This window comes from Microcaecilia unicolor, chromosome 4 (assembly GCF_901765095.1).
Source record: "Microcaecilia unicolor chromosome 4, aMicUni1.1, whole genome shotgun sequence".
NCBI lineage: Eukaryota > Metazoa > Chordata > Amphibia > Gymnophiona > Siphonopidae > Microcaecilia > Microcaecilia unicolor.
Window position 1 is genome coordinate 218794879 of NC_044034.1, and position 11475 is coordinate 218806353.

General features: G+C 40.3%; 1 protein-coding gene across 1 annotated transcript in view; it reads right to left on the reverse strand.

The window, feature by feature from the left end:
- MUC5AC (mucin 5AC, oligomeric mucus/gel-forming) overlaps window positions 1–10625 on the reverse strand; it is a gene marked incomplete at its 3' end in the record, with an annotated part of 113041 nt that extends 102416 nt beyond the window's left edge. Inside the window, exons 1-3 of the mRNA XM_030201245.1 lie at window positions 10523–10625; window positions 1082–1156; window positions 207–278 (exon numbers count right to left, since the gene is read on the reverse strand). Of these exons, the coding sequence (XP_030057105.1) occupies window positions 207–278; window positions 1082–1156; window positions 10523–10595 (220 nt within the window). The remainder of the gene's footprint in view (window positions 1–206; window positions 279–1081; window positions 1157–10522) is intronic.
- Window positions 10626–11475: the final 850 nt, after the last annotated feature.

Below are 11475 nucleotides of genomic sequence, written 5' to 3' on the forward strand. Positions count from 1 at the left end.
CAGCTTCACTTTATCTGCTGATTCATCTATGCTATCCTACATCAGTTTTTATTATTGTATCAACCCATTTATGACCTCTATATACTCATCTGTCTCATCATCCTTCCATTTAACTGTTTATCCAGTTTCTGCTCTACCCATCTATCTATGAATCCATCATTCATCTTTCCCTTCCTATACTTCACCAGGGCACATGCATAACTCACACTTTACTATAGGCGTGGTGTGTAATCCTGGGATGATCGTCACTTTCTGAGATGGTCCAACTGTGGCAAGAACTGAGGAAAACACAAAAAGAAGATCAAAACTGGATCAAAGTGTTCAAGAACTGTCCATGCTTTCCTGGAGCCAGAAAAGAAGAACCTTGTCAAACAGAAGCTGCTAATGGTAGGTGAAAACACTAGGATGCAGCAAAAGAAGCAGAGGCAGAAATATAATTTCAGACTTTTATACTGCATCTTGCTATGTTTTATTAAAATTATCTATATTTTCTCTTTCATTATATACAAGAACAGGATAGTTAAATAATGCAATGTATAGCATCAATAAAAATATTTCCATTTACCTGTATTCACATCAGCATTCTATGTAAAGAATTGTGACTCCCTTTTCCAGATATGACTTCCTAAACCATTTTCCCTCTGTGCTTCCAAAATTGTTTTTTGGTTGCAGGGCATCAACTAACCACAAATATATCTCCTATTTGTCAGGGAGACCTGAAGGTCAAAGGACACGGCATACTCCCGATATCAATATCGCATTTCCTATATTTAGTTAGGGTGGTGCCACAGTTTTCTGCTGGCCTTTGATAAGACTTTGTAGGAAGCAGATTTCAGAATGACATATATGGCAGTGGCTTTATTCTGTATATGCATATAAATTGCTTGCTATTTCAGGATTGTGGCATTTCTTTGTGGCATTCCACCTTGAACTGAGATAAAATCAATTTATATTCTAGATGGAAATATTTCAAGATTTGCAGAAATATACCATAGGTGTTATAAAACACATGCATGCTCTTCCTCTTCCATATTTCCAAGTACCATATCTTGTATAAAATGAATCCACAAGTGATTCTCACCTTGTTGCTGCTGAACAGTCTGATCAACATCATAGTCAATGACCTCTTCTGTCTCATAGTCATATTGTGCTTGGGCTGTGAAGAGGTGAATGGGAATTTGGTAAATGCGGATGACAGCAGATTCTTAACAGTCAATATTTATAGGCACTTCTGTGGTTAGCAGGTGAAGCTAACGAGATAAGTGGCAGCCAGCAGAATATTCAGGGGCACTCTTTCTTACTGCCTCAGTATTATCCGGACAGTGCCGAGTGGTCCATGGGTGAAGCTTAGGCGGAGCCAAAGAATATCTGGGTAGTGGCAATATTTGGACCACTAACCAGATGACTAACTGGACAGAGTGAGGACAGCAAAATGACTGTCTTAGCTTTATCCAGTTAACTACCTGGTTAGCTGTCTGAGGATCCCTTTTATAAAGGTGCGCCAAAAAGTGGGCTTTGGTAGTGTGGGTGCATGTATTGGATGCGCACCGGACTATATCTCCAGTGCATCTACAAAAAAGGTTTTTTGGGGGGCATGGAAATGGACGTGCAGCAAAATGAAAACCAGCGTGCATCTATTTATGGACTGAACCCTTAATGCCATTCATTGACTTAGCGGTAAGGGCTCACGCGTTATCCACACAGTAACCATCCAGTGCACGCCAACTGCCGATTACCGCCGGGAACGCTCCCGCGGTAGAAAATGGAAAATCATTTTCTATCACGGGGGCGTTTCTGGTGGTAATTGGCAGTTGGCATGCACTGGATGGTTACTGTGTGGGTAACGCATGAGCCCTTACCGCTAAGTCAATGAATGGCGTTAAGCTCTCAGTCCATAAAAAGAAAATAGAAAATTATTTTCTACCGCGTGTTTTCAGCATGTGCCAAACTCAGAATTACCACCAGGCGCACACGCTAGCTGGGTGGTAATTCCAATTTTACGCTCGCCGCACGCACATAGGCCATTACGCACCTTTGTAAAAGGGCCCCTGAAAGTTGCTGCTAAATCCAGTTAGCAACAATGTTCAGACCACTAACTGGAGAGTAACTACCTTCACTTGGTTACCCTTCTGCCTAGTGGTCTGAATATTGCCACTAACTGGATTGTTCCCTTATTTGGTGCTGATTCTGAATATTCAGTGTCAGCCGGTATCTGGATACCGGAACTGAATAACCGGTTTTATTCTAACCACAGCGTTTTAAAAAAATGCTGATGAAGAAGTGCTGACTATCGGCCCCTCAGGTGAGATAAAATGGATCTCAGAGGTGCAAATCCTGAAAAGAGAACAATACAGAGGGATAACATGAACACAATGCACGACTGCCGTGTCTGAGAACATGCAGCTGAGATCAGAAAACTGTGGTCCCTTTCTGTGTAATCCCTTTGCATTTACTAATGTAGTCTACCATTTGGATTCTGTTTGCATTTCTGGCTTACAAAGCACAGTACAATAAGATTTGGGCAATGCACATTGATTCAGCTTTTTTTTTCTCTGCAAAAACTTCATTAATGAAACACAAGCTGTGAAATCTGTTTGTGAACATTTTCCAGATTCTAGCAGTGGGCTCTTCTCCAAGAATTTCACTGTAGGTTTGTGAATTTTCTACATAGGAATTATAATAATTTATAAAAGTCTTTCCTGTGGAGCTATTCCTTGGTTTGAAATAACTTAAAACTGTTTGATGCTGTCAGAATTTACTCTCCTAGTGAAACAATGGCTGAAACATATAGTAAATCAAAGGAGATGCAGAGAATATCAGCAAAGGCTAGTTGCATACACTAAAGTCTTGTGTTTAAAAATAAATTGAAATAAACTATCTACACAATCATCATCTCTTGGGTCAGTCTTCAAAGGGAATTATCTAGGTAGAAGTGGCTCGTCCCCGGATAACTCTTGGCAGACAGAACCAACCAAGATATTTAATGACACATAACCAGATAGTGCTACTGAAAATTCAGGCAGACTGTTCAGTAGCACTATTCCCCTGGATTCTATATAGTGTGCTTAGATTTAGGCACCAAAATTAGAGTGGATTCTATAACACCGTGCGTAACTTAATTGGCTTAATTGGCTTAACAAGCTAATGAGCGCTGATAACATCACTTAACAAGTAACAACTAGCAATAATTTGCACTGATTAGAATTTAGGCGCACAGCTCAATAAAGCGTATTCTATAACGATGTGCAGCGAACTTCTAACATGCGGAGGCATAAAGGGGCATGGTTCTGGGTGGGGAAATGGGTGTTTCATGGGCATTCTAAAATTTAGGCACCTAGTTATAGAATATGGGCCAGTGCACCTAAGTCTACGCACTGAGATTTACACCAGGTTTTTGTTGGCGTAAATGGATGTGCGCAGATACCAGGGCTGAAATATCAACTAACCTTATTCTATATAATCAGCGCCTAAATCTAGGTGCTGATTATAGAATAAACTTAGTCAGCACCGATTTCAGAACTGATTTTTTAGGCGTCATATATAGAATCTCCTACTATGTGGTTAGTGGACAGCAAAACAGGAGAGGCTATTATGATCAACAAGCAACAGACAACATACAAAAATAATTATGATTTTAAAAAGTCATTTTATTATCAAAGATGTCCACCGTGGCCACAATTTGTCCACATCACTACTACTACTACTACTACTTAACATTTCTAAAGCGCTACTACGGTTACGCAGCGCTGTACAATTTAACATAGAAGGACAGTACCTGCTCAAAGAGCTTACAATCTAAAGGACACGTGAACAGTCAGTCTGATAGGGGCAGTCAAATTGGGGCAGTCTGGATTTCCTGAAAGGTAAGAGTTAGGTGCCGAACGCAGCATTGAAGAGGTGGGCTTTAAGCAAAGACTTGAAGATGGGCAGGGAGGGGGCTTGGCGTAAGGGCTCGGGAAGGCTGTTCCAAGCATAGGGTGAGGCAAGGCAGAATGAGCGGAGCCTGGAGTTGGCGGTGGTGGAGAAGGGTAATGAGAGGAGGGATTTGTCCTGTGAACGGAGGTTTTGGGCGGGAACGTATGGGGAGATGAGGGTAGAGAGGTAGTGAGGGGCAGCAGACTGAGTGCATTTGTAGGTAAGGAGAAGCTTGACCTGAATGCGGTATCTGATTGGAAGCCAGTGAAGTGACCTGAGGAGAGGGGTGATATGAGTATATCAGTTCTAGCGGAATATAAGACGTGCAGCAGAGTTCTGAACAGATTGAAGGGGGGATAGGTGGCTAAGTGTGAGGAGTAAGTTGCAGTAGTCAAGGTGAGAGGTAATGAGAGCGTGGACGAGAGTACGAGTGGTGTGTTCAGAGACGAAAGGGCGAATTTTGCTGATGTTAAAGAGGAAGAAGCGACAGGTCTTGGCTATCTGCTGGATATGCGCAGAGAAGGAAAGGGAGGAGTCCGAGGTTGCGGGCAGATGAGACGGGGAGGATGAGGTAGTTATCAACTGAGATAGAAAGTGGAGGAAGAGGAGAAGTGGGTTTTGGTGGAAAGACGATGAGCTCGGTCTTGAACATGTTCAGTTTCAGGTGGCGGTTGGACATCCAGGCAGCAATGTCGGATAAGCAGGCTGATACCTTTGCCTGGGTGTCCGCGGTGATGTCTGGTGTGGAGAGATACAGCTGGGTGTCATCAGCATAGAGATGATACTGGAAACCATGAGATGAGATGAGATCAGGGAGCCCAGGGAAGAGGTGTAGATTGAGAAGAGAAGGGGTCCAAAGACAGATCCCTGGGGAACACCAACAGATAGCGGGATGGGGGTGGATGAGGATCCATGAGAGTGAACTCTGAAGGTGCGGTGGGAGAGATAGGAGGAGAACCAGGAGAGGACAGAGCCCTGGAACCCAAATGAGGACAGTGTGGCAAGAAGTAAATCATGGTTGACAGTGTCAAAAGCAGCGGATAGATCGAGGAGGATGAGGATGGAGTAGTGGCCTCTGGATTTGGCAAGGAACAGGTCATTACAGACTTTAGAGAGTGCTGTTTCTGTTGAGTGTAGAGGGCGAAAACCGGATTGAAGTGGATCGAGGATGGCATGAGAGGAGAGAAAATCGAGGCAGCAGGGCTACATCCTGGGTAGACAATAAGAGTGATTCATTCTGAGTCTTCTATCCCACATGTCCCTACATAGTTGAATGCGGTTAACAAAAGAAGAACTAGAATATTATCTAGGAAGTCACAAAATAACAAAGCTAAGAATACACATCTCATTGATATTTATTCATTTATTACATTTGTATCCCACATTTTCCCACCTATTGGTAGGTTCAATGTGGCTTACAGTTATCTAGAAGTGAGTGGGTTATAGGTTATATTGGTTTGAGGAGGATTACAATAATCTTAAGTGGATAGGTCATACTGCGGGTTACAGACATGTTTGTGTAGATGATGTTATAGGCCCGTTCAGTTTGGTTAGCCTGGTTCAGTTATTTCCATTTGTGGAGTTACTTAGGGGCCCTTTTTACAAAGAGGCAGTAAGCCCAATGTCAGCTTATCGAGTGCCAATTTGAAACTACTGTTGGCCCAAAGCCCCCGGCATACACCATTGCTGCTAATTGGTTGTTAAGCACCAATTATCAGTGCTGATTAACTTGTTAATCAATTAATTTGTGCACACAACTTGTCCATTTTGGCTAAATTAGTGCATACAACTTAAGACACCATATCTAGAATTTGGGGGGTATCTGTTTAGTGCCAGCTTGCTCCAGGGGTGCCAATATTCAGCATCAGTGCCCACATAGGTACCCAGTTAACTTAGGCCAGTATCCGAGTCTATTCTGTGGGGGAAAAGCGGAATCCAATTGGCTGAGAATAGTCTTTTCCAACAAATTCAACCAATTTGCGCATATCTGAATCAGGCTCATGGAGAATTACCCAATGTTCATGAAGGGTGGGACATTCTGAACCTTTTCAAATATCTAAATTTATTCATCATCATTCAGTTGTTTTATGTTATTCAACAAGAAATTCAAAGGGAGATCTGGACTTCTGGTTCTTTTGCACTCATGTGTCTAAAATCTCCATGCAAACATCTATGTATTGTCTCTCTCACAGATTAGCTTTAGGTCAGTAACAATCACTGGGTTTGAGTGATGTCAGTTTTTGCATTTACTGTACCTTAAATACAAAACTTAACTTATAGTAATGCCAAGCCTGTGCTGTAAATGCCAGGGGTGTAGCAAGGTATCAGCACACCTAAAGTGGCAGCCTCACCCATTGCCCACCCATGCTCTGCCCATATGTTTCCCCCGCTTCTTGCATTTATGTGCTATGCCACTTATGCACACCCTTAGGGGGTAAGCAATGGGTTTCCCCAGGTCTCCTTAATAATTGCTTGTGGATACCTCCAGGAATTTATCCAAATCATTTTTACATCTATGCTGAGTGTTTTACCAAACCCTCTGGCAATAAATTCCAAACATTAATTATGTATTTAATTTAAAAAATATGTTTTTTTCTGATTTGTTTTAAATGTATTATTTACTAATTTCATGGCATCTCCACTAGTCTTTGTATATTTTGACAGAACAGTTTATTCAAGTTTATCTATTCCAATCAGGATTTTATAGACTTCTATCATATCTCCTCTCAGCTGTCCCTTGTCCAAGCTGAAAAGCCCTAACCTCTTTGGCCTTTCCTCATAGAAGAGTTGTTCCACCCCCTTTATCCTTTTGGTCACCCTTTCAAACATGCATTCATATTTCAATTTGTGATAATAAAACTTCTTTTAGTCTTTGTTTAACTAAGGAAAGTGTACCCTCAGGCTCCATGTTTACAAGTATTGTTCTTAGTAGGTGTTAAGGATGGGTGTGTATGGGTGTTAGGCGTGCTGAAGTTTGTATGCTAGATACGACTTACAAAGGAGTGCTATGAAATGTTATGTGTAGATAGCATGGGTAAGTCATGTTTGCTAATATGATTGAGCAGTTTGCCTATACTGTTTTCTGATTTTCTTACCATATTGTCTTTGGACTACAGGGTCACATAGGTATGGGCTGTCTGTTTGAGTAGCAGAGTATAAGCCTCTAAGGAGGGGTTACATCATACAGAAAGAGTGTATGATGCATATTTGATTGTGTAATGTGTGACTGAATAAATCTAAGAGAGGGAATACAGATTAGGATAAGATAGTATGTAACTGTATATGTAGATGAAATTATAGACTTAATGGTACGCCAAAAGAATTTTTCAAATGCAGGTGCTTCAATACCAATAGGAAAATATTATTAGCTCTTTTTTCCTATGTTAAAGTTTAACCAACCATTAAAATTTAGGGAGGATGCAAAAATATTTCAGATGGTATTGTGCATTAGATGAAAGAACAAGGTTTATTGGAATTCATTTTCCTACTTTTCTCCTGAGTGGGAAAGATTGTCTTAAAAGTGACCAATTACCTTCCATAGGAAATAGTGGGAACCATGCTGCAGAAGTGATGCTTAGGGTTGGACACATGGCATCCTGTAGCAGAAGTGAGTGTATTTGTAGCTGAAGGTTCAGGGAGGAGAATAAAAGGCACACAGGTATTTGGATAAATAGCTATTTGCTAGTACATCTGCTAGTGAAGCGTGTATGATGGTTCCACCTTCTGAACATCTTAATCTATACATCTTTTATGTGCTGAGTGTTTTATTAATAATTGACTATTATTTTCTTACTTGCTATTCAGCAAAGCCCAAGTAGCTCTTGCTGCTTGGCATCCAGAGACCAAAATAAACAGGAGTAAATGTTTATAAATAGGTAAATAGGTTATAATGTATATTTGAATATATATTCAAGAATATACATAGACCTATATTGTCTATGTATGTTAAGCTGATATATTTTGTCCAACAAACAAAACACTGGTCAGTTTGTTGTGTAGATAGTGTGAAATCTAGATATGGTTCACTGCTCATCTGCCTACTCATAAAGCTCTTGGGGCTGTACACAAAATCATAATGGACTAGATTCTATATATCACACCTAAAAAATCGGCGCCAAAGTGAAATACACCTAGGTGTATTCTATAAAGTATGCCTAAATTTAGATGTACTTTATAGAATAAGTCTAACTTTCTGCACAGTTTATAGAATACACTGAGCGCCTGTCCGCACAACAAAATTTAGTCATGGGCAGTTACACCAAGTAAAACTTGGTATAAATGCTGACACCTAAATTAGGCGCAGACCGGGTATATTCTATAACAACGCGCATAGATTTTAGAAATGTCCATGACCTGCCTATTCCATGCCCATGACCACACTCCTTTTCAACTATGTGACTGAATTTAAGCGCATCACTTTATAGAATACACTTAGACAGCTGTGCGGGTAAATTCTAATTAATGCCAATTAATGACAAAAATTACCTGTTAATTGGCAATTATTGGTGCTGATTGGCTTTTTAACAAATTAAGTTGCATGCGCAAATCCAGAATATGACCGGATTTGCATGTGCAACTTAAGTCGCGCTATATAGAATCCGAGGGAATATGTACAAACAGATTCCTTGGGAACCTGTTTGCTTTTACTTTCTAAAGCTTTATCTGCTGAATTTAGTGTTTATTTTCTACAGCTTCCAGCATGAGTTTTAGTACTAGAATTTAATTAAAGTTGATACAGAGCCCCCTATAGGCTGGAAAATATAATGAAAAAATCAACAAGTTGCAAACGGCAGGAAAATAAGCTATGCATTAATTACTTTAAAGGAAATCTGGGATAGATAAGTGGGGAGAGCTAAAACATAATCTTCCCTTAAGTCTGTCACATGCCCTAACTCTAATGATAGGTGCTCCAAAAAGGCAAATATGTATACTGTAGCTAACATTAATTGCACTTCAGAGGGAACAGTGCTATAACAAGTGGTTTTTGGAGCAAATTGGAGAGGTTATAATTCTTGTCAACTCGGCAGTACTAGAGTAATGATATTGGACAGTTACACGTTTTGGAATTGAAGGTGCACACGTTTTGTTAATGGCTACATCCATTTAATTACCTTTTCAGGTTTTTGTACTAGTCTGATGCTGGCACTACATTTTCTAATCAAATCACACAGATTTGGGGATCTTCTCTAGAAACTGCCATGGATATTGGTGCACACAGATATTCATTTTATGGCTTTCATAGGGTATTACTTGATATTCAAAACTTTTATTTGATTTCAGTCTGTAATAATGTATTTATTTCATGTTATATAAATGCATGTATTTAAGTAATAATTTGTAAATGGGATTCTGGATGCTTATGATTGTACCGGAGCATTTGCTAGCAATCAGGGTTAGACTGTGACCAAAAAGGCCCAGGCAAGAGGATCTTTTTCCCCAGCCTCTCCTCTCTATTTAGTGTCTCTCTCTCTCCCCCCCCCCCCCCCCACCCAATCTAATCTTGATGCTACAGACAGCTGCTATTGCTGCAAGCCCCTACCTCAACTGTTCATTTATTGCTGACCCCAAACCACTGCTCTTTTAATAGGAAACACTCAGAGGCAATATACTGTTTGTTTACATCAGCAGCCCACTGGGAGGTACCCAATCTCCTGACAGGGCAATCCAACTTGCTAGCAACCAAATACAGATCTTCCTGAATTTGAAATTGATATTGGAAACTCAATTTTGAAGTTACTCTATCTGAGATTCTTACAAGATTAAGCACAGCCCATCAATTTAAATTTGCAGCCATGGAAATGGCTTATTAGGAAAAGGAATTAAACAAAAAGAACAATCAAAATCAAGGTGGAACATAATGGTTCTGTGTGTTTCCACTGCTAGTTGGATGATCAAACAAAAATGTAATAGTTTTAGTTAAACCTGGCTCTCTAAAACTAGTATAATCCTTTAGGAAATATTTGGTTTTAGATTAGTTTCAGTTTCTTTCTTTCCAGCTTTTTAGAACTACTGCAAAGTACATGTGTCACTGCTCTCATGATTGTCCTAAAGACTTGGAATGAGAACTCCCAGCACCAACAGATCCACTATACAAGACAGAGAATCAGGCAGGAGTGATGTTTCTATTGCAGAAAGAAGGGCTACATGGAAGATCCTCAGATGAAAGACAGCGCAGGGAAATAGGTTCTCTTGTCAGCCTTTATCAAACATTCCACTCTGCTTCCAAATTCAGAAGAGTCTGTGTATCACTCTTTCAAAATTCAAGACCCAGCCAACATCTAATAAAACAGGCACATTCTTCTGAAAATATCACCCCCCCCCCCCCCCCCACATTTACAGATGGGGCTGTTTTAAAATTAATTAAATTCAGCATTCTTGCACAGTCATCTTAGGTTTGCCCCAGGCTTTTGTATTTACAGAAGAGTTAATGGTATTGATCCTATCTTCTTAACATTTATTGGACTCGTGAGGGAAATAAACTTCCTTCCATATAACCTCACCAGTAAATGCTTCTGAAATTCAGAGTTCAAAGTCAACCTAGTTGCTAAAATAGATTTATTTCAGCTGATATGAATTATTAAAGCAAAAGGAATATTTAGGTTCCTACCTTCTTGCTGGACAAAGGTGGCTGCAATTATTAGGATCCATACGTGAATCCGTGTCCCCCCACCTGTACCCATTTTATCCAAAGTTCGGACGCAAGGTACCGAACTAAGGGCTTCTGAAGAGGAACAGTTCACCTGTGCCTTAGTCAAGCCTTTTATAGAAAAGCTGTTGGCAGCAGTCCCAGATTGCTTCACATAGGCTCTTAGCAAGGTGGGGCATGAAGGAATTGAGCTTCCCACTGCAAGTGAACAGGTAAACAGAGGATGCTCAGCCTGTTTTGGGAGGGCGAATGGGTCAGCAAAGTGTATTTGCAATCTGGGAAGGGTGCTATTTATTACTGAAAATGTTCTTCTAGTAGGGAGACCCACATTCATGAGCAATCCTTCCTCCCAGATCCTGGAAGAAAGATTACTGGGGTAATCATACCCATCGCTTTTGTTCTTGCTTTCAATTGTTTTTAACGACCGCACCTCGAATAGTGTGTGCAGTTCTGGTCATTGCATCTTTAAAAAGTTATAGTGGAATTAGAAAAGGTACAGAGAAGGGCGACGAAAAGAATAAAGGGGATGGGACGACTTCCTTATGAGGAAAAGCTAAAGTGGTTAGGACTCTTCAGCTTGGAGAAAAGACAGCTGAGGGGAGATATATAGAGGTCTATAAAGTAATGAGTTGAATGGAACGGGTAGACGTGAATCGCTTGTTTACTCTTTCCAAAAATACTAGAACTAGGGAGCATGCAAAGAAGCTACTAAGTAGTAAATCTACAATGAATCGGAGAAAATATTTCTTCACTCAATGAGTAAACTCTGGAATTCATTGCCAGAAAATGTGGTAAAAGCAGTTAGCTTAGGGGGGTTTAAAAAAAGGTTTGGATAGTTTCATAAAAGAAAAGTCCATAAGCCATTATTAAGATGGACTTGGTAAAATCCACTCTTTATTTCTAGAATAAGCAGC